Source organism: Borostomias antarcticus, assembly GCF_949987555.1.
Source record: "Borostomias antarcticus genome assembly, chromosome: 4".
Classification (NCBI taxonomy): Eukaryota; Metazoa; Chordata; class Actinopteri; order Stomiiformes; family Stomiidae; genus Borostomias; species Borostomias antarcticus.
Window position 1 is genome coordinate 13596372 of NC_140237.1, and position 22832 is coordinate 13619203.

The 22832-nt window shown below is 44.1% G+C and overlaps 1 protein-coding gene across 3 annotated transcripts in view; it reads right to left on the bottom strand.

The window, feature by feature from the left end:
* Positions 1-217: 217 nt before the first annotated feature.
* The window catches only part of znf609b (zinc finger protein 609b), a 90956-nt gene continuing 68341 nt past the window's right edge, over positions 218-22832 (bottom strand). Inside the window, exons 3-9 of one of the 3 annotated variants that reach the window (XM_084436941.1) lie at positions 19466-19691; positions 7716-7803; positions 3704-6008; positions 3137-3500; positions 2621-2989; positions 2019-2088; positions 218-614 (exon numbers count right to left, since the gene is read on the bottom strand). In XM_084436941.1, the coding sequence (XP_084293067.1) occupies positions 605-614; positions 2019-2088; positions 2621-2989; positions 3137-3500; positions 3704-6008; positions 7716-7803; positions 19466-19691 (3432 nt within the window). In that variant the 3' untranslated portion in view covers positions 218-604. Of the gene's footprint in view, positions 615-2009; positions 2089-2620; positions 2990-3136; positions 3501-3703; positions 6009-7715; positions 7804-19465; positions 19692-22832 lie in introns of all 3 variants that reach the window. The other 2 variants (XM_084436942.1, XM_084436943.1) reach the window with 2 other exon arrangements.

Below are 22832 nucleotides of genomic sequence, written 5' to 3' on the forward strand. Positions count from 1 at the left end.
ACTGAAACTCAGCTCTTGCTCAAGTCTCTGTGGTTAGCATTCGCCAACCCAACGGTCCTCTTGACACGTAACCCGAACACACATCTCATCAGGATAAACTTGTACACTTCATACAATAAACCAAGAACATCAAGCTCAATCATTTCAACATGATTCACTTTTTTTGGTCAGTCTTTATTTTTTTGACCCTGTCCCTCAGCCACCCGACCCCTGCCATATTCTGCACATGACAAAAAACAACGCAGTCAAAACACGTTTCAGCTGTTCAGGCAGTTAAGTTTCTTTTTTGCATGTGTTCATCGACAGTGCAAAGACACAAAGATATCAGCAGTTGGTTGGTTGTCTGCCCAGTTGGCAGAGAGTGATGGCTTGGAACCTTGGTTGAGTTTATCAGTCCTGTTTTAGTCCACGGATAGGAGGGGGTAACAAGGTTAGAGATGCTAGGGAGGGGGAAAAAAAACTGCCGGACAATCTGCTGGACAATCAGGCAGAGAACTAAAAATATATAAACACCATTCAACTGATGTCTAAAATGGAGTTGGGAGAAGGATGTCCTCTCATGTGAGCCAGTCACATGAATCTTTGCAGGGTTGAGGTGAGTCGCTCAGGTCTCCCTGTGACAACATAAAGAGACACAGAAGCATATTTTAATGCAATGCCAAGAGCCAAACTCATGTTATCCTATTCCTAGAGGTCCCTCGGGACTGTTGCCAGACATATTTTAGGCCTAATCCTAAACTTAATTTCAGGAAATCATCCGATGTCCCAAACTAGTCTTAATCTACGTCCAATAATGACTCAAACTAGTACGGTTCGAAAGGAATTACAATTCAAAAAGCCGACTACATGACACATTCTAATCCCCGCTGTGTGTGTCTAAGACCTGTATAAGCTGTACTATAGTGGTGGGCCACATCCATCCATAGGAATCATAATCAAAACTTTCAGTCAAGACAAAGGAAGTATTCTGCCACTAGGGAGCAGTGCAGGCTACGGCACCGCTGTGACTCAGCAGGCAGTTTCTATCATAACCACTATGATCCAATGTAAGCTGCTGTCCTCAAAAGACCTGCTTCGAAGGGGCTAAGCGCTGCAGTGCATATTGAGGCGGGCACTGTGGCGCAGTGAGGACTTTGTTTAAAGCCTCTCTCAGTTCTAAGGGAGCTGATGCAAAGACTGGGACCAAAAAACATACTGTAGGGCAGGGCAACTGAAACAATGTGAAATGCAAAACAGCTGCATTTCTCAATGGCTTGAATGAATGTTCATTACAAGAAACAAGCCATGGGCTGACAACATTATGTCTCTACTAAGGACGCTTCTTGGCCAACATTTCTACACACGCCAGCACATCTGTTATTGAGATTATACCGCTCCATTGTTTACATGCCTGTCACCAGAAATGTCTTGTCCTGTTGTTTGTGTCTTTCTCAGTCTGTGGCTGAAAGTTCTCTTATGTCTACATTCATACATAAGACATTTCACAGATATGGAAATCTGTATGATCTACATGTCTTGTTTTGTCTCCTGGTCTGTTACATAGTATTTGATCGATACAGTTGCATATTAACCCTCATCTAAGACTACGAAGCCCTTTCATCAGAAAACCGTTTTTTGAGATCAGGTTGTGTCAACTTGACTTATGGTGCGTTCGTTTATAACTGGAAGGTGGCAATTTGTGACTTGCTACTAGGAATGATTAAATAAAACAGCATGAACTCGCACTTCCTCGTCGCAAATTCGGATATGTTTCTCAGCCCCCAGTTGCTCGAATGCACTAGATATAACTAGGTAACTGTGATATAATGGTATATAGCTCGAATGCACACAGGTCGGAGGTAGGTATTTTGCCACTTGCGACTTGCCACCTCCGACCACAAACTAATGCACCATTCATTTCCTCATATTTTATCTGCATGTTGTATTTGATCACTGTTGTGTTTGGTAGGTGCCGTGTGGTGGACATGCCTGATAGGTGTGTGTCATGGCTGGGTGTCTGAGGACCTTACCCTTCTCACCTCCGTGCCGGTGGGTAGAGTGAGGGGGCAGCTGCTTGCTGACTGGCAACAATAGCTGATGACGAGAGACCTGCGTGAGGTGGAACATGTATGTATGTCAGTCAGTTAGAGCGCCTATGTCAGTGTTTATATCAGTTATTTAAAAATGTCCAATGACCTCGTACTGCGAGAGATAAATAACATGACCATGTATGGGGAATAGTTCACTTTGAAATTGGATTCAGGCATTTCCATACTCAAACTGTGAATTATTTTTTTGGGGTCAGCTCATTAATTGCTACATGCCATTGATGGTGACACCTTATATCCAAAATGACTGGGAAGGATGAACATATTCCTCAACTTCCTATGACCACTATTGAGGTCTGAAACCATCTGAACTTACCCTTTTACCCCATCAAAACAACTACAATAGAGGGTTTTCACGGCCGGCCATGTTGGAAGTTTGCGCTTAGGTTTAGGCTGACGAGCTAGATAGATAGATCAATAGTCAGATGGATAGACCTATCTACCTAGCTTTCTACATTCAGTAGTCTAAAACCTCCAACATGGCCGTGAAAACCCTCTATAACAGCATCAGCGCTGTTTGTCTTGGGACTGACCTGTGGCGTAGGACAGATCGTACTGCCCCGAGAGCAGTGGGTATCCGAGGTGGTGATGGGAAGGCATGATGCGCTGGGAGGGCGATGAGCGCGGTCGGTCCACCTCTCTCTCCCTTTCCCTCTCCCTGTCGCGCTCCCCACCGCCTCCCCTCTCCCGTTCTCTCTCCCTCTCGTGGGAAGGCTTGTCAGCCACCGTGGGGGATTTGCTCTTGTACTGACTGGCATGCTGGTGTAGGATATCAAGGGCTTTAGAGTCTGACGTTGCTTTGCTGACAGTTGGGCTGGCGCGAGACTTGTCCCCACCTTCTTCTCCGGCAGCCATCTTGCCAGCATAAGGGGAGAACGGGTAGCCTGCAGGCAGGTAAGAACCTGGAAATGAAAAGAGGGACAGGTTGTCAATTAGTAAATGACTTATAGTGTTACAACTCAGGCTTCTAATTTTCCAAATCACAGAGTAATACTCAAAAAAACAAACTTGTATTATTTTGTATTATGTGTTGTTCAGGAGCATCATACCTGGGTAGTTCTGCATCATAACCGAGGGCATCCCCCTGTACCCTGGGTGACTGGGGTCATAGCCTTGACCGTAGGGGTAGCCATGCATGTAGGGCATGTAGCCCTGGTGCTGTGCCAGCGGAGAGGAGAACTGCATGTGGGCATTGCCGCGCGGGTCTTTGCCCATGCCCCGGTGGTCCTCGGAGGACGTCCGAGGGTCTGCTACCTCCTTGCCCTCCTCTTTGGGAACGCCGCTGTCCTTGGGTCTGGCCCTGTCCTCTTTTCCTTTCCTGTCCCGTTCCCGTTCTCTGTCCCTCTCGTCTTTCCATCGAGGCTGTTGTTGTTGCTGTTCGTCTTCTTGCTGGGGCTTGTGGTTATCAGGGTACTTGTAAAGGTAGACACATTACAAACATTAGCACAGGGCTGTCTTCACAAAAATGATGCAATAAGCCCTGAATATAAGGACTGGAACTGATTATGTTATATCATATTCAGCATAATACAACACTCACATGCATTTTCAAGTGAGGCCTATATTTTGTCCATGACATTGAGTAGATTTCAAATATTTGAAAGTAGGTCTTTTACCTGTCTGTGCCACATTGGCTGCTCCATCCCCACCTGTCCTCTATAATCCAGACCTGGCTTGGACTCGTCCTTCCCGTGGTGTCCCCCTTCATTCAGCTTCATCTTCAGTCCCTCTGACTGCTGGGACTTGGAGTCCTCTCCCTTGATTCCGCCAATGGACTTGGAGGGCTCTGAAGGGGAGTCTCTGGGCTTGCCGGGGGGTTGGGGCCCCTTTCCCAAATCTGTTTGGCCAGGGGCTTTGGAGAGGGAAGGAGGCATGGATGCCTTCTGTTTCCACTCCTCTTTCATGGACGCCTCGCGCTCCTTCATGGCGGCGTCAGACTTCTTCTCGGCGGCTCGGTGATGCTCGGCCACCTGCCGTTGCCGCTCCTCGTACTGCTGCCGGTTCAGTAAGTGGTTGTGGTAGGCCTGGTCTGGGTGGTATGCATAGGGGGGGACGTAAGCATACTGGTTGTAGTAGAGCGGTTGCATGTACATGTTGGATCGCTGCTGGATGACGGAGGGCTGTTGCGGCTGACTTGAGGCACTGATCTCAGCTTTGCGATCTTCGTGCGGTTCGACTTTGACCTTCCCCTCTCCTTGGTCCTGGTCTTCCTCCCTTTTGATCTTCGCCTGACCTTCTGCCATTGGTGTGCCCTGGTTGGGCCCACCTGGACTGGAATTGGTGTAGTTGGGTGAGTAGTAAGTCTCGTAGTTGGCATAGTATGGGGATTCCTTATTGGGCGTCGGGTTGGGGAAGAGGGCTTTCTTGGCGCTTTCCCGGACGGCTTGGTCTTCTGTCTTGACTTTCACTCCTTCCACTCTCCCCTCCCCGTCCTCTCCGGCATCCGAGATATCCGAGTATGCCGGGCTGTTGGTCTTTACGGAGGAATTGTCAGCGCCATTTTGGGTCACTACGTGGAGCGGTGTGAGGGGCTGCGGCATCCCGGCGCTATCGATCCGGCTGGCCACGCCGATGGACGGACTTGGGGCATTGTCAGTGAAGCTGTAGATCTTATCAGCTTCGGCCTTTATGCTGGCTAGCCGGCTCTGGTGTGGGTCAGAGGAGCCATTAAGGAGCCCGTCACTTTTGCTTCCTGGGTCAGATGATTCAGAGTATGGGCTTTTGCCCTCCTCTGGTTTCCCGCCTTTGCCGGGAGGCTTGGGGCTATCTGCCTCCTTCCCACCATCTTTCTTCTTTTTCTCCTTCTTTTTTTTGTCCTTTGAGCTGCAAGATGCAGGATTCAGGGAGGAAGGGTCTCCCATATGGGGAGGTTTGGGCTGGGAACCTTTCATTTGGGGGCTTTTGGGGACTGCCTGCATTATTGGGGACATTCCTGGGGAAGTGTTGGGGTTTCCTGCTGGGAATGAGGAGGCCTGAAGGGAGTAGAGTTGCTGGGATGCTGCGGTCCCCTGTGGAATCGGCCTGGATGACTTCTTCTGCGCAAGTTTGTCGGACTTTGCGCCACTGCTTGACTTTTTGGAGCCTCGCTTTTCGTCCATGCCGTCATTGCTAGCCTCGTCCGTCAGGCACGGCCCGTCTTCACAAGCGTCCATTGGTGTGCCACCAGCTTCGGGGTCTGCATCACTGCTCTTCTTTTTACTGGACGGCTTAGAGCCAAACTTGCCAGGGGATGGGGATGTACTTTGAGCATCAAAGCCCCTACCTTTGGGAGTGACTGACCGTGCAGGGGAGAGGCATCCTTTCTGGGTGATGGAGGCTCCATTGCAGTTTCCTGGTTCTGGGTGGAGAGTGGAATCCTCCCCATATTCGCTGTCCCCATCCAAGTCCAGCTTAATGTCATCGTCGTTGTGAGCGCGGGCTTGGTGGTATTTCAGACCATTGATGTGCTTATACTTTTTGTTGCAGTTGGGGTGTGGGCAGTCGATAAGGACAGGAGAAGGGCAGTTGCGGTCTAGAGGCGGTGGGAGGGGTTCAGTCTTAATGGAAGGAATGGGGAGGGAGGGTGGTATCCCCCCCCCACTATTAGAGTTGGTGCGCATGCGCTTGTTGCCTCTGGTGTCCTCGGAGCTGGAGTTGGGTTCCATGTCAGAGGTAGGTTTGGTCTTGCGCTTGCTGGCTGAAGAGGGGCTGGCCTTGATGTCCTCTGCGTTGCTGTTGGGCGGCGTGCGGCGCTCCGATGACGGCTGGCTGCCTCGTCGGCCCTTACTGCTCGACGCCGCTCGCGTCTTGTTGCCGTTGTTTCCCTTATTGTCTGAGGAGTTGCTGTTCTCATTGATGGGCGTGTTGCTGTTGGGCCTCATCCGCTTACCCCGTCCTCGCCCATTCCTCATCTCTAAGTCACTGGTCGGAGATTCACAGAACCTAGAGGCAAAATAAACACACATTAGTACAATGCATAAACATGAACAGTTTACAATGGCAAAATGAGGACAAATCAAATATATGAATATTACATACTATTACATTACTATAATGGAATGAATTTATGTGTCTTTAATTCTCTTAAAGCTGCCCAGACAAGCGAAACGTTAACTTATGATATCTGAAATGTAAATGTCTAAACAAAATAGAATAATTATACAGGTGAAAAAGAAAAAAGGAAGCACACTTTATCAAAGGCTTATAAGAAAAAACAATCTACATTTCATACTGAATAAACATACATTAAATGCTGAAGACTGTGAGCTTCTACCTGCTTTGTAATCAAAATGCATTACATTATTCACAAAAAAGCAGTCTGTCCCCATGTCTCTATAATTGTAATACCATTATCTCTCTGCACAACAGTGAAGTTTGTAGTCTGTGACAAAAAGACACTGGGATGAGTCATAGCTTCCTCCCTGCAAATATATCTTAACAATTTCAACAGCAGCAGGGAATATGAATGCATATTCAGGCTGACAGAGATGTATGAATTCAGACACAATACTCTTCTGAATTATAAGGATGTATTATGTTCAGTGAGTTTGTTGGAAGTCCTCTACGTTTGTAATTAGAAGAGAATCCCATCTGGCGCTCCAGCGAGTGCAGTGAAGTCAGAAGTAAGCGCTGCTCTTGGGGTTTTGGGAAATAAACAGCTGTAAAAAATATATCAGAGATCCCAGGCACTGGGTAGTAAATGGAGGAGGAGGAATGTAGATTAAAAAGCCTTTATTAAGTCATGGCTATAAAGAAGATCAAAAGCCGACATGGTTCGACCTCTAAGTTTGAGTTGGCAATGGCCAAAACGATTGGGCTGTCCTTGAAAAATGTCCTTCTTAAACTACAATATAATATATAATAGAATTATTTGTATCAGTCTAGATATAACACAGAAACATAACATATTGAGCAAAACCATATTTTTTTCCTTAGCATCCACAGATTGTGATACTTAATATTACATACTGATGTTTTTGAAAGTGCTATAGGTTGAGAATGTTGCCGTGTTTGATCAAAAGTTAACCTTTATGAGTTAAGACACCTGCAAGAAGACAATGCAGACTCGTCCCCCCCTACCCACTGCAGTGGAAAATGTGATACAGAGTTGGGAAAAGCTATTAGCACAATAATTGGATTCGTCAATCTGGCTTGTTAGAGGGGTTCTACTTCTATCACTTCCTCCTGGGATGTCAGCAGTTTGCCAGAATATGTTGAGCCCGTCTCCTCAGACTTTGAGATAAAGGCAGTTGTGGAGAGACACGCTCTGCTGCTTCTGAAGAGATAGCTGCTGAAGGCTCTATCTCAGAGCAAGGGTTGATATTAACAGGTTCATATATGAGCATGCCCTTTATACAGGGAAAGGTTAGGAGCCAAGTACTGGTAGATTACGGTATAGAGTAGCGATTGATAATAGAACCCCTCGGAATTCTCTTTAAGCATGACATTCTGTTTATATGACACCATTGTTTTCATGACTACAACATTATACTTAATACTCAATATGTACAATGCAGAGATGAGGTTATTCTGAAATGATTGCAAGCAGTGTTCTTTAATTTTCAATCTAGCATTTGCCACAACAGCAAATTTCAATTTATGGTGGCAATATGTTAATGCCTAGTTTTCAATCAAGGAGAGATCTCTCACCTTGGGGGTGCCCAGTCGTGCCGTGTACAGTCCAACAGGGTGCCCACATAGGTCTTGTTTCGCCAGGTGACGTTAACCACCAGCATGCCTGGAAATAAAAATGTGAATTGATGTTTCAGCCAAGGAATTTTCATTCATAACAAAAACTATGATACTGCATCAACTGATAGGACAAATGGTCTAATAGTTTAATCAAGGTGTAATAATACATTTGTCATCTCATACATTCACATGAATGCATACCCACAGCATTGGCTTTCAAAAGCCTGTAGTCATTCCTAAATCATGTACAAGGCATTCTTCGGATACCACAGATCACTGTAGCAGCTACCATTTAGATTAATCAAAGCAAAGTTTCAGGGTTTGAACAGAGCAATTTCAATGGGCCAGTTCATCATAAATGCAACAGGGACCTTGAGAAAGGAGATTTATTTGTATGCTAAATGACGCCATGTCCTTTCTGACTTTGCTGCTGAGAAGACCACTCATGTGAGAAATGCTGGTGTCAGACTTTGACATAAAGGCGGTTGTGGAGAGGTAGCCAGTGCAAAGAGATGTTAAATTAATGCATGGCATTACATCAGCAGAAGTGCACTAAGGAGACTCACTGAATCTGATACATGAAGGTGAGCATTTCATTATATATTTCATTTCATTGTAGCTCTCCTGATCTCTCAACTGTTGCAGATGACATAGGACAGGGTGCAGGACAGAGCAAAGACATGACAGTGCAAATGCAATACTAAACAAAAAAAAGTACAAACACAAAATACAGAGAAAACAAAATACAGTGCAATAAAAACAAAATACATAGAGATTGTACCTGTACCCTGTATATATAAACCTACTTGAAAGATTCAGAGGAGGACTGGGTGAAAGTGTTGTGGTCAGATGAGTCAAATATCGAGCTCTTTGGCATCAACTCAACTCGCCGTGTTTGGAGGAGGAGGAATGCTGACTTTGACCCCAAGAACACCATCCCCACCGGCAAACATGGAGGGGGAAACATTATGCTTTGGGGGTGTTTTTCTGCTAAGGGGACAGGACAACTTCACCCCATCAAAGGGAAGATGGACAGGGCCATGTACGCTCAAATCTTGGGTGAGAACCTCCTTCCCTCAGCCAGGGCACTGAAAACGGGTTGTGGATGGGTATTCCAGCATGACAATGACCCAAAACACATGGCCAAGGCAACAGAGGAGTGGCTCAAGAAGCACATTAAGGTCCTGGAGTGGCCTAGCCAGTCTCCAGACCTTCATCCCATAGAACATCTGTGGAGGGAGCTGAAGCTTTGAGTTGTCAAATGTCAGCCTCGAAACCTTCATTACTTGGAGAGGATCTGCAAAGAGGAGTTGGTCAAAATCCCTCCTGAGATGTGTGCAAACCTGGTGGCCAACTACAAGAAACGTCTGACCTCTGTGATTGCCAACAAGGGTTTTGCCACCAAGTACTAAGTCATGTTTTGCAAAGGGGTCAAATACTTATTTCACTCATTAAAATGCAAATCAATTTATAACTTTTTTGAGATGTGTTTTTCTGGACTTAGCTGCTGTACAAGCATAAGACAGCTATGAACAAAGGGAAGCCAGGCTGGAATGAATATGTCAAAGAGCTCCATGCAGAGGCTAGAAGGGCTTTCATAGCGTCAGGAAGACAAAAATGTGTGCCTGTATTTGAATATAAGAAACGAGCTAATGCCAACTTCAAATATGCTCTTCGTTTTATCAGAAGGAATGAAAATACAATGAGATTCGACTCACTTTCAAAAAAGCTGCAAAGCAATAGCCCTAAAGATTTCTGTAATGAAATCAGTCATGAACAACTGTAAAACATCTTTGCCATCAAATATAGATGGAGTTAGTGGTTCTGAGGAAATATCACAGCTGTGGCAGAAACATTATTGTGAGCTGTTCAATTGGGTCAAGAGCAGCAGCCCTTTCTCAGTGGGCATCATTGAAAAAAATCAAAATGTGACTGTGACCCCACAAGAAGTCCACGATGCAGTTATGCAGCTAGCAGACAGTAAGGCATGTGGTTTGGATAAAATAACTGCTGAACATCTTAAATATTCAGGTTGTAAGCTTTATCTTTTGCTTTCTATTTGCTTTACTGGTTTCATTGTCCATGGTATTCTACCTGATTCTATTTTATCTGTTTTACTAGTGCCAGTCATCAAAGATAAAGCTGGCAAAATAAACAGCTGAGAACTACCGGCCTATAGCTTTGTCCAGTATTTTATCTAAGGTCCTGGAGAGAACTGTCCTGGATAGACTTGAGCAGTTCATTCTGACCTCTGACAGCCAGTTTGGCTTCAAACCAAAATGGCACTGATATGTGTATTTTAGCTTTAAATGAGATTTTAGATTTATACAATGGACAAAATTCCACAATCTTTATGTGTTTTATTGATGCCTCAAAAGCCTTTGACCGCATTAATCATGTCAAACTGTTTGATAAACTTCATCAGAGAGGGGTCCCCAAGTCACTAGTGAGAATCTTAGTTTTCTGGTATGCTAACTAGCAAATGCGTGTCAAATGGGGCAACTCCCTGTCTGCTCCATTCAATGTGAGCCATGGGGTCAGGCAGGGCAGCATCTTGCCCCCTTCTCTATTTAATGTATATATGGATGATTTATCTGTACGGTTGAATGGCTGTGGAACAGGTTGCTGGGTGGGGAACTCGGTAGTGAACCACCTTATGTATGCTGATGATGTGGTGGTCTTTAGTTCTTATAGTGCTGGGCTCCAACAGCTACTGAGGGTCTGTTCACAATATGGCTCTGAGTTTGATATTAAATACAATGCCAGCAAAAGTAATATCATGATCGTCAGAAGTAGGGAGGATAAAAAGCAATTGTTTCCTGACTTCTTACTGTCTGGCTCTGTCCTAAAAGTGTGTGATGATATAAAATATCTTGGGCATTACATATTGTGTGTATATATATATATATATATATATATATATATATATAAAAAAAAAATATATATATATATGTAATGTACTGTCTTTACTATGTGGGCTACGAGCCTGTAATAAAGTTTATATATATATCAAGTGATCTATCTGGTGATAAGGATATTAGCAGACAATGTCGAATGCTGTATGCACAAGCAAACATGTTACTCCGTAAATTTAATATGTGCTCAGTAGCTGTGAAGACCACACTGTTTAGATCTCATTGCACTTCTATGTACACTGCCCACCTGTGGCGCCGCTACAGGAAGTGTAGTATGCAGAAACTAACAGTGGTTATAATGACTGCATGAGGCTACTGCTGAAGGTACCACGCAGTAGCAGCGTAAGACAAATGTTTGTCAGTGTCTGTGTACCCACCTGTGCTGCTGTGTTACGGAACCTAATGTACAGATGTATGTGTAGACTGTCTGATTCAATTTTTTTTATTTTATTGTAGCCCTAACTAACCCTGCACTGAGTGAGGTCAGGTTCGCATCCAGACTGTGGAACCATTGGCGTTTTAGCCTATATGTGCATATTGATTGATTAATGTATGTCTGTTGTTATGTCTGTTTTGTCGTGTTGTATATGGACCTCTAAGCTGTCTTTAATAAAGTTTCTACTACTCTCACTGTTAAAATAAACCTACCATTAAAATTATAGACTGATCATTTCTTTGTCAGTGGGCAAACATACAAAATCTGCAGGGGATTAAATAATTATTTTCCTCAGTCTACATACATTGTGTGCATACTTAATTTGAATTCAGTAGTAGTACATACTCATTGATACGTGGTAGGCAGTATGTTTTTATGCCATTTCAAACACAGCCTATGTCTCACCTCGGGGGCGAGACAAAAAGTGCACTTGTTTGCCATTGCTCTAACTTTGAGGCTCTCCTTGTAGGATATACAAACATTCCTTGATCAGCTAATGCTGATTAAGATCAACAGAAAATGTATAGGGTCAAATATTGCACAATCAATTTGCAAGGCAAATCCTATTTTTTGGGCAACAAAATAAAAAAGGGCACCAATGACCAAGGTGAAAACACAAGAGTTTATAAGTGGTCTCACTTAAAAATAAAAAAAAAAAGAAGAAAAAAAAAAAAAAAGGCCTGAATATACTCCTACCTGGAGTAATTGAAATCTCAACACTGAGCACTGAGGCTGCAGTGAAGTAACTTGTCTAATGGCACAAGAATGCTGCCTGCCAGCTTCCATTCCTGCTCACATTTTTATTAGCGTAGGAAACCTCTCTCTGTATTTCTCTCAGTACCGCTCACCTCCTCTCCTCTTCCCACTTCCCTCCCCATTCCCAAACTCCTCCACCTTCCCTACCCCTACCGCACAGTTCAGACCTCTTCCATCCCCATTCCCAAACTCCTCCACCTTCCCTACCACACAGTTCAGGCCTCTTCCCTCCCCATTCCCAAACTCCTCCACCTTCCCTACCATTTCCCAAACTCCTCCACCTTCCCTACCCCTACAGCACAGTTCAGGCCTCATTTGTCTTTGTTGAAGCGTCTCTGGCATGAAACCAGTTAGTGAGTGTATAAGGCATTTATATACGTTTAGAGGAACCTGGACAGTTGGCCACTGGCCCTCTGTTGCTCCAGACAGTAAACAGGACGGGTCACCTCTGGTCCTTGCTCTCTTGACCGGCACGAACTGGAATGCAGATTGTGTGGGTGCGTGCTCGTGTAAGCAAGGTCTTTTGAGTTTGTTCTGGCATCACATTAAAAGGATAAGACCTCTATGAAGTACCTTAAAACACCTTGGCCTCTTCTCCCTCTCTTGCTCAACAGACTAGCTCGATGGTACTGTCAGACAATTCTGTCTTCACACAGGACTGAAAGGAACTGAATAACTACAACAGGCCTACTTACTGAAGCAAAACATAATCTAGCTAAATTTATGCAATCTATGGGATTCGGTCAATGTCTGGCCAGTCTAAACAAAACTATTTGAGAGACTTTGCTGTAATATTGACAATGTCAACATTGTCAATGATGAATTTCTACATTGACAGATTATGATAATATCACACCAAATAAAAATAATAATGAATAAAAATTACCCTGATGTGCATTTTGAAAATGATACTCAAGCCATACAAATATAAGGGGATCTCAAAAGGTGTCAGTATGCATTTAATACTAAAATGAGAAAACAGTCAGCTTCAAAGCAGATCTTCATATTTATAAAAAAAGAACAAATTCGATTAGAAACCCCACCGTGTCTGCGTGCATTTATACACAAGGCAATCGTGTGTGTGTGTGTGTGTGTGTGTCTGAATTGAGTCTCTGAACTTGTTTGCAGACTGAACTGGAGGGAAAGAGGAAAAAAAAACAGGCCATCCCTTTAATCTGTTTGTAACCAGAGTCCAGTTGGGAGTGAGAAGGTGCGCTGGTGGCTGCCCTCCCCTTTCAATCTCATTAGTGTCGCTCAGGCCCACTGAGTGAAGCCAACATTAATGTGGGGGAATTGGCCTGTAATTTCACCTCTCATTTCCTCTCAAATGCCACTGAGAAACACACGGCGCCCCTCGTCCACCAGACCCCCAGTCCTTGGATACTTTTATTTAATAAGACCCCAATGGCAATCAGGGGAAGGGGATGTAGTTGGGTCTGGCTGCGCGGGTCACTGGCTCCCAGGTCCCCCCTGACGTGGATCGTTAAGTTGCAGTGGGACTAAATAATCAGGTCCCCTGCTGCTGATCAAGTCTTTAGGCCATGGGTTCAGCGCCTGACGTTTGCTACACACAGGCTCAATGTGGCTTCAACTGGTTTGTGGCATTTTCGTTGGCCGTTGTGGTCATTTGTGTGTCCACCTGTAATCTGCAAGGGTGGTTATCCTACCACCAACAATATGACCACCTATCAGATTGAAAGTTGCTATGTTTTATATTGTATTTCGATTTATATTATCTTTATAAATTAGCAAACCGACCAGGTTCTATCTGCAAGGTTGGTGAAGTGAATGTGTGTGCAGTATTTCTCAACATGCACATTTAAAATTGCAATATAGATATGAAGAAATGTTACAGGCAGTTAGATTAGACATAATGGGAAAATGAAAATGGCCAGATTTGCAGAAATGTAGCTTCTCTTAGAAGACCTTAGCATACATTGTTCATAAGCCTCAGAGCAGAGAGCAATCACTGCTGCTGATGTAAATCGAGCTGGTAATAAGGTTTGCAAGCGCTCAGTGTCCCTGTGGGGACTGCAAATCGCTAACACCAGCCATTTTGTAATAAGAGCTCTGTTCATTAGGGCTGGAAGTTGTTATGCTGGGTAGGTAATACACTGGAAGAGGAATGAATCAAACAGGAAGATTGTGTGAAAGAAGAATAGTAGAAGATTTGGGAAGTCAAGGTTTTGACATCTTTCAACTAACTCGTGGGAAGTAGAGCTCTTCCTATGTTCCTAGATGTTCTGGGGTGTTATAGGTGATGACCTCAGTTTTCTTGGCGTTCAGTTCAAGACCTATCTTGGCACATTCCTTTTCCCCTCTGGTCAGGAGCTCTTGTGCTTGCCTCACATGATTAGATATCAGGCTGATGTCTTCAGCATAGTCCAGGTCTGTACTACAGTACAGCGGGATACTCAGCTCAGCCTCACCCTTATGGAAACCACTCGGTGGTCTGAGCCCACAGTGCTGGATGGTTCAGCATTTGTGACTGAGTTCCTCCACGTGTGCCTTACCAGTATGGAGTCTAGCTGTCTAAACATTACGAAAGCCTGGTTAGCTTGGAAGAATAGGGCTGCCTCCAGCCAGCATTGGGAATTCCAATTCCAAATTTGTCTTGTGTGGTACCGAGTTGAGAGTACTGGAAATAGGCCATTTCAGCTGCAGGCCAAAGACCAAAGATGTGCAGTACCGACTTGAGTAGGGAGGGGTAAACGACAGGTTATGGAGTGAGAGAGGGAGAATGAAAGTGGGTGTATAGGAGTGAGTGTGAAAGGACTGAACAAAAGGCTCAGTTGAGACGGGGCGTTTGGATTTGACTTTTCTTTTCTCCCCAATGTGTCCCTAAGCTGAATACATTACTGAAGTGAACTACTCATGGGCAGATATGGGACCAGCACAGACAGGAAAATTGAAGAAATGGTGGATGATCATGGCAGTCTGGCTTTGCTTTCAGAATGAATTCATGTCTACATTGTTGTTGTATAATTATCTTGAATCTAGCTTGGCATTTGTGTGATGAATTGTGTAGCTTGTTTTTTGTGATCAGATCTGTCATTTGCATATTTTGTTTGTTTTATTACGACGATACGATATAGATAACTTTGTCAGCAATGCTGAATTTGGTCTTGCGACACAGCTCACATATGCAACACAACATAGTACACACATTTGACAAACTAAAAAAATAAGTACTACATCCATACACACAAACACACATGCATTACATGCATGCATGCATGCATACATACATGCGTACAGTAGATGCATACATGCATACATACATACATACATTCTAACATCCATCCATACATGAGAAACGTGAAAGACGAGGGCACAGATGACCGTTATTGTTTAACTGACTATGGCTCAAAGCTGGATTTAATTGTAAGGTTGACTGATGAACAAATGACTTTTTCAGTCTAACCTTTCTCAAGCCAGGGACTCTACAGTATATCTCCTTTTTGAAGGCATTAGCTCATATTCCCCATTCAGAACATGTCTACTATTTGAGGTGATATTCCTTGCTAGCCTTAGTACACTGTTGTTGTATGAAGCTTCATAGAGTCTCTCAAGTGGTTGACCAACAATCTTTGAGCAGATGTTCAGTTGCTGCAGCAGTTGTGATTTTAGGACAACAGACAGACATCCATACCACTATTGTGAGCTTCCTACTGGTCCCATGTCCTTTGGAGTTAGGTCCTGGTCCTAACTCCACATTTCCGCATTGTGATGGGGCTTTTGTCCAAACCTTGTAATACTCAGCCTAGATGCTGATCTACTGTAAGACCAACTTGTAATGGTAGAGGACACATCGAGTTTGAATTCTTTCTTCTTTTTTTTTTAACCTCTTTGGCCTGTGCAGACAGCTACAGGCCACTTGTCAGTGTTCGCTCCGCACTTCAAGGGTATCCTGGGAAATAACTCTCGCAGAGAGCAGCCAGGCAGTACTCCTTTGTAAAAACATTTCAATGAGTCTTTTGACAGGTGGTGTTCAAAAGAGCAAGGAACCATGGCCAGCAGTGAGCCTCAGACCAAAGTGCTCCCTTTCATACAATATGCTCCGTTCCAACAACCTGACACAGTGCCAAAAATAAAAGTCAGTGCAGGTTAAAAGACGTCTTGGAGTGTTTATACAGCAATATCCGTTTCCTTTCTGACCTCTTTTTGTACTCCGACACCCAAAGGATTATTAACGACAATGCAAAAGCTAACAATCCTCCAATGGTGAAACATGTTGGATACAAAGTAATCCTCCAATGGTGTAACATGTTGGATAAATAATCCACAAGAAAAACATTTCTTGCAAACAGCCTGTATTATTAAACTATTAAGGTGCTAAAGTGCCTGTGGGACCCGCCTGCTGTGGAGTGGAGATGGGGTTGATGGGATGTGAGAGGAGGCTAGGGGATACTGGCGTTAGTGTGCAGAATTTGGCTGAAGGGGCCTCTCTTAGCCTGGGAGCCTGAGCCAAAGCTTTCTGGGCCTCGCTACAAGAGCAATAAACTTCCCGAGCGTTTCAGACATGACATTTGGAGGTATCAGCATGCTGAGCCTGGGAGGGGTTGGCCCGCGGCTTCTGCCACTGCCGCGCTGAGGGATTTGTGTCATAGCTCAGCCCTAAAATACCATCCCTGCGTCTACCCTGGTCTTCGTTTCACGCGCCTCGAGTTGTTGCTCATGACAGAATCTCTCTCCCTCTCACTTGTTTGCTCCTGTCTAGTGTTGCCTGCATCAGCGCCCTAGTATACAAGGCATGCCAAAGGGAAATATCATTGATTCACACACAGATCTATATTACTCTTCAAAGGTCGGGATTTGCTAGCCAAATCTATTTCAAAAGATTGTTACTTTCAACAGAAAATTACATCAGACGAGTCATTCATTTGGCAATTTTGAATAATAAATGTAACCTGGGAAAAAGGTGAATCTATCCGTGCTTTCGGTTCCAGAGCCTTTCCTTCATCCAGTGTTCTATCATTTTGTCCTGGTGAGGTAGACGTTTAGCCTGCGTCTGTTGTTCATTTACTCCCACAAGGGCAAGGGCAGAGGTGAAGCAGCAGCTGTTCAGCATGCTAAATGATCTCCACACACAACTCACACACTGCATCGCATGCCTAAGCGGCTCAATGTGAGAGCCGTACAGCAGGGAGAGTGATAACTGCTCAACATCATTACTTAGGAGTCTGCTTTTACATATAGAAACTGGGCCACTGTAATAGTACAGTTTCTTGCAAAAGTCTGCATAGATAACTTGGTTTCCTCATTTGGTTTTCATTTCTTACAGTAGGTTGTGCCACTCTGAAGATCTCAAACTGCTACAGGACATTCAAAACTGTGTTTCAAACAAACAGTAGCTAATTAATTAGAATCATATTTGGTGCACAGAGAAAGGCTATTATTATGAGATTGTACATGGTTATATATAAATTATATGTTATATACATTATATTATATGTATGTTATATACATTATATTATATGTATGGTGATGTAATGGTCTGTCGATACTATACCAACTTGACGTGCTAGCATTTCTGACATTCCTGAGCAGCATTTGCACATTTTCTTTACTTCAGAATCGCCACTGATTACTGGGCTAGCTATAAAAATGCATGTGAAATTCACATTCGTTGTAGCTAAATCTGTCCATGGAAAATGTATTATTTTCAGCAGATATCTTAGTTACTACAAGACTGAGCTAGCAAGGCAGTTTTGTGTTTATATGTATAGTGTTTATTCAGTTTGGGAAATTCTACGACTGTAACAAAGCATTACTAGTACTAGCTCAGGCGGGAGCAAATGCTTTCTAACGTTCCTGGGAACGTTAATTGGACCAGTTTTATTTTTTGATTGGATGACTGGACATCAATTCATACACCTGGTCTCGCCTCCTAGGCACAAACAAGCATGTTAATGTGACGCGTCAGTATGGAAAATGGCTGCTGATTGGATCGTTGATTATTGGACAAAACCACGTTGTTTTTCCTCAGACCAAAATCTCCAGGTTAGAAAATGCAAATTAAGCTCGTTAATACCTTGTGTAGCATCTTAAACCAAAATGATTCTCCTCACAGATCAAAGAAAAGTCACACTGTAACAAAGCAGAGATATGTAACATTCTATGGGGAAGCTTTATAGGAAAGCTTTTTTAGGCTTGTCAAAGGGATGCTCCCCTACCACCACAGTGCTGAAGATTTGTCCGCCTCAAAGGATAAAGAATACCAGACTTCAAAGGGGGGGGGGTGCACCTTGGCCACCCCTATGTTTCTACAGCACCGGGACCGTGACCACCCCACACCTGCAGATCAGAGTGCCTTTACCCCCCCCCCCCCCCCCCCCCCACTCCCTACTAGGCCAGGTAGAGTCTCAGATGAAAACACTGAGGTCTATCAACCCTAACCACTACCTCTTTCAACTGAAATAACAGCTTGAGAGAGTAAGGGGAGCGGAGAGAGAGAGAGAGAGAGAGAGATAGAGAGAGATAGAGAGAGAGAGAGAGAGAGAGAGAGAAAGACACACCAGAGAAAAGGAGCCAGACTCTCTCTGAGGGAGGCAGCGACAGAGACAGCACACGGACTCCGGCTGGCTCGCTGCCGCGGCCGTGTCATTAACAGACAGAGCCTTGTCTACTGGCCGCCCTGCTTTCCCCAAGCCTGTCGTTCTCTCTCCCCTAGCTCAGAGACAGAGTCATGGCACGGCTGGCTGTGTGCTCTCCCACAGGTTGGAGAAGTCACAGAGGGCTGGGATGAATCAGACACACTGTCCATGGCTGGACCGAAAAGAGAGAGGGTGGAAAAAAAGAAAGAAGAAAAACACTTCATAGCTGGACTGTGTTGTGGGAATGTTTCTAGTGGCTGAGAGAACCAGCAGGCGGGCACACTGTCTGTGTGGGCGATTTGTACCCAGTGTGGCTGCTAAGCAATAGAAGACGAGTCTCTTTGAAGATTAGGTATTTACATTATTTTGCATGCATGACAGAAAATGAGGCCAGTTATTCAGACCAGACAAACTGGGCCTGCGAGTGATACATTTAAAAAATAAATATGCTGCCATCAAAGGGAGGAATTTTTGTGACTATATTTCACTCAGACTTTGCTACATTGTGGGAAAGACACCAATGTTATTACCTCTTGGAGGAGTGGAAAAGAAATAGGATACAGCTTTGTGTTCTGAGGCGTGTTGTTGAGAGCAGATCTCAGTGTTCATGTATGCCTACGAACTACCAGCCAATTACTATTATGCTTGGAAAATAACAGTTTGAGTTGTGAAAGACCTAATGTCATCCTGAAAATAATATGGAAATGTATGGAGATCCTCACGAAGTTAGACTTTCACACATAACATGAGCCTTGAACCCTGACAGAAAAGGTGATGAGAGATAGCAAGACTTCAAAAGACTAGGCTAGCGAAACCAATAGCTGTACCATGAACAGCTAGCTTGCCAGTGGGCAATAATTACTATTGCTTTTCATGATAAAAGAACAAAGGTTCAAGGTCTAGCCTTAACAAAACTGCTTTTGCTTATATTCAAGACGCAGCTGTTTTGTCTGTCTCAGTCTCAAAAGCATCAACGAAGTTGGTTAAACCCTGGATGGCACTCACCGTCTTCAGTCTCCTGCCACACAATGCCCTCCAGGTTGACACTGGTGCCGGGCTCACAAGGTCCCAGGCACTCGGGCTCCGTTGCCAATGCCACGTCCGACGTGTTCACTGCCACGGAGCGCGTGCGGACCATGATCTGTTCGCACGGCGAGGCGATCGCACTGTTGCCCACGGCAGCCAGGAGGTGGAGTGGGGGAGGGGCCGGTGTGGTTACTGGAGATTCCATCTGTAGGAGAGACAGAGAGAGAGAGAGAGAGAGAGAGAGAGAGAGAGAGAGAGAGAGAGAGAGAGAGAAAGAGAGGGGGGGGAGACATGAGACACTTCACTTTAAAAAACCACTGTATAAACATCGCCAGCAGATGTTAAATATGGGAGGGATGCCACAAAGAGAGGAAGTCAACAAAATATTCAACGCATGGGAGAGCTCAAGGAATGCTAGTCAGCCCTTGAAGTGAAGCTGATGCCTTGATTATTCAGAGGTGGTTGTTGCTGTAGCGTGGACTTAGCCTTTCTCCTCCTATTGTTCCCAGGTCTGATTAGCAAGCAGGTACAGTAGGCCATTGCAACTGCTTCAACCCCCCACAAAGGCAAGGGATGTGTGAGAACTAGACCACCCCTCCTCCAGCCTGTTCCACACAAGACAGATCTGTGACATCAAATCATCTCATGGACTGATCAGCCACTAGTTTACTCAATTAAGGAGCTGGTTGTGGTGAGGGAACAGGCTGTGGAGGGCCAGTAATTGATTCCACCTGTTCTGAGGTGTTGTGACAGTTGAGGAGAGGCAGTATGTGTTTAACGACCAAGTGAGCATACAGCAAGAGGGAGGGAGAGAGAGAGAGAGTCAGAAACTGTAGGATTTAAGCTCCATGGTGACAGAAGACTTAGAGCTCATTATTCAAGGCAGTCAACATTAAAATGTTTAAAATCATTATCACTGAGCTGCAGGAGGAACAGCAGTCCTCGAAATTGTGACCGCTCTGGTCGTATATGCTCCTGAAATTTAATCTGTGTGACCTCAAAATATAATTGGGAGCATTTGAGCGAGTGCAAATAATTGTTCTGGTGCAACCTTTTTTTTTTTCTCCCGACGAATGTCCCTTTCTCTGTATTTTCTAGTTAGTATACTTTAATGCTGATTTTAGATTGGTTAAAACTGGGGTAGGCGATTAGGCTCGGAAGCACTTGTTATATTTTTTGCAATTCTCTTTACATACTGACAGCAATCAATAAATAAAATGCTCTGACACAAAAAATATGTAATCTGTGGAGGGCGCAGGACTGTAATACATTTACCCAATCATTTCGAGGTACCATCTTGAAATAATTACCTGCCTGTCAACCTACCAACCTGTAGTGAGTGTTTTTAGTTTTCCCCAAATTTAGAGGAGTGGCTTTGGAGGGAAGCCCAAGGGAGGGGCGGGGATTTTGTCAGTTGCATTTTTCAAACTCTAGCTTACGGTACTCTCTCTGGTTTCTCCAAAATCACCTACCCTACCTTTAATATTAGCCTTCAATATCTCCCTTTCGTGGCACTCCACAGTCCACTGTCCATGATACAGCGAGCTAACGCATTAATGTAACTAATGTAACAATGTTTAGCCAACAGGTGCTCCTCTTAACATTTGTCCTTCAAAAAAGAAGAGAATCTGGTAAAAGTAACGTAGAGATTTGCTGGCTATCAATAATTTTTTTTATCAATTAAATTATATATTGTTGAGGTTAGGGTCATCACTGGGCTAATACCATCCCTACAGTCAAGCATGGCGGTGGCAGCATCATGATGTGGGGATGTTTTTCAGCAGCGGAAACGGGGCAACTAGTCCTGATAGAGGGAAAGATGAATGCAGCTAAGTACACCGATATCCTTGAAGAGAACCTGCTCCAGAGCGCTCTGGACCTCAGACTGGGGCGAAGGTTTACCTTCCAACATGACAACGACCCGAAGCACACAGCCAAGAGAACAAAGGAGTGGCTTCAGAGAAAGTCTGTCTTTCAGTGGCCCAGCCAGAACCCAGACCTGAATCCAATTGAACATCTGTGGAAAGAGCTGGACCTGACAGACCCTGCAAGGATATGCCAAGAGGAATGGGCAAAAATCTCCAGAAACAAGTGTGCCAAGCTCAGCTTCTTTCCCAAGATTGAAACTGTAATCGCTGCCAAAGGTGCATCAACCACATATTAGGCTACAGATATGTAACTCATTTTTATCAATCCTATCAAACCTATTTTGTCAGTAAAATAAAATGTCATATTTTCTATAAAAAAATAAAAATAATAAAAATAAAAAATAAAAATCACTGTCATTATTGCCTATTTGTCAATGTTGGAGGAAAATATGAACTCAATCTATTGTAGAATAAGTTTGTAACATAATAAAACGTGGAGAAGGTGAAAGGGGTCTGCAGACTTTCCGGCTTGAAGTTAATTTTGAGCCCTGAATAGGCAATGGCACAGACAAACAATATTAATTGGGTATTAACCGCTCCCTGCTCAAAAGGTGTTGCCAATGCAGGATCTAATTAAAATTATGATTGCAATTGGCACATGAGTTTTACAGGATATGACATGACTGATATGACTAGGCAGCATAGTTTGTTTCAATCTGTTGTCCAGAGCTCAAACAAAAAATGACATCAAAAGTGGTATAAAAAAATAAATTCATGATATTGGAATGAATAAAGAATAACCTTTTTAACCTACTCTGAAGATCAATATTTCAAGATATTAATTCAATTCCTTGTCTTTTTGAAGATTTTCAAGCGTTTCATAGAAATCCCTCTTGTCCCTTGCTTCAGTGATATCTTGTTGATTTTGAGTTGAGAGAGCAAATGAAGGTGGTAGGAGCTGCGGTCAGCTGGGCCTAATGACGTTGTAATCTTTCTGTGTCAGTTTATGATGCATGACTTGGCCGAGCTGTGGTTAGGCTGAGTGAATGGTACAGGACAGGTAATCACCCGAGCCGTCAACCTGCTCTGTTCCCAAGCCTTATGGAGAGGCAGTGTGCTGCCGACAAGCCCACACAATGAACCCTCCTTCAGTGAGTGACAGCGATGCATTAAGACAGCCACAAAGCAGAACGCGGCTGTACTCCAACACACTTTGCTTCTCGAGCCGTGTCACCACACAAATATTTTCACATATGGTTCTCTCTAGGGCCGTACAAGTTACACATCAATATGTTTCTATGAAACCGTATATTCACACCTTGTACTAGGCTAATATGGTTTCAAAAGCAAAATGTGCCATCAATAATACTTGAAATGTATGCCTCAAACTGATATAACCTGAAGCAGAGATTCATCTACACTGGACATTTATATTATTTGAATTTGCCTGTTACCATCACAGCTCTGATCACAATGCT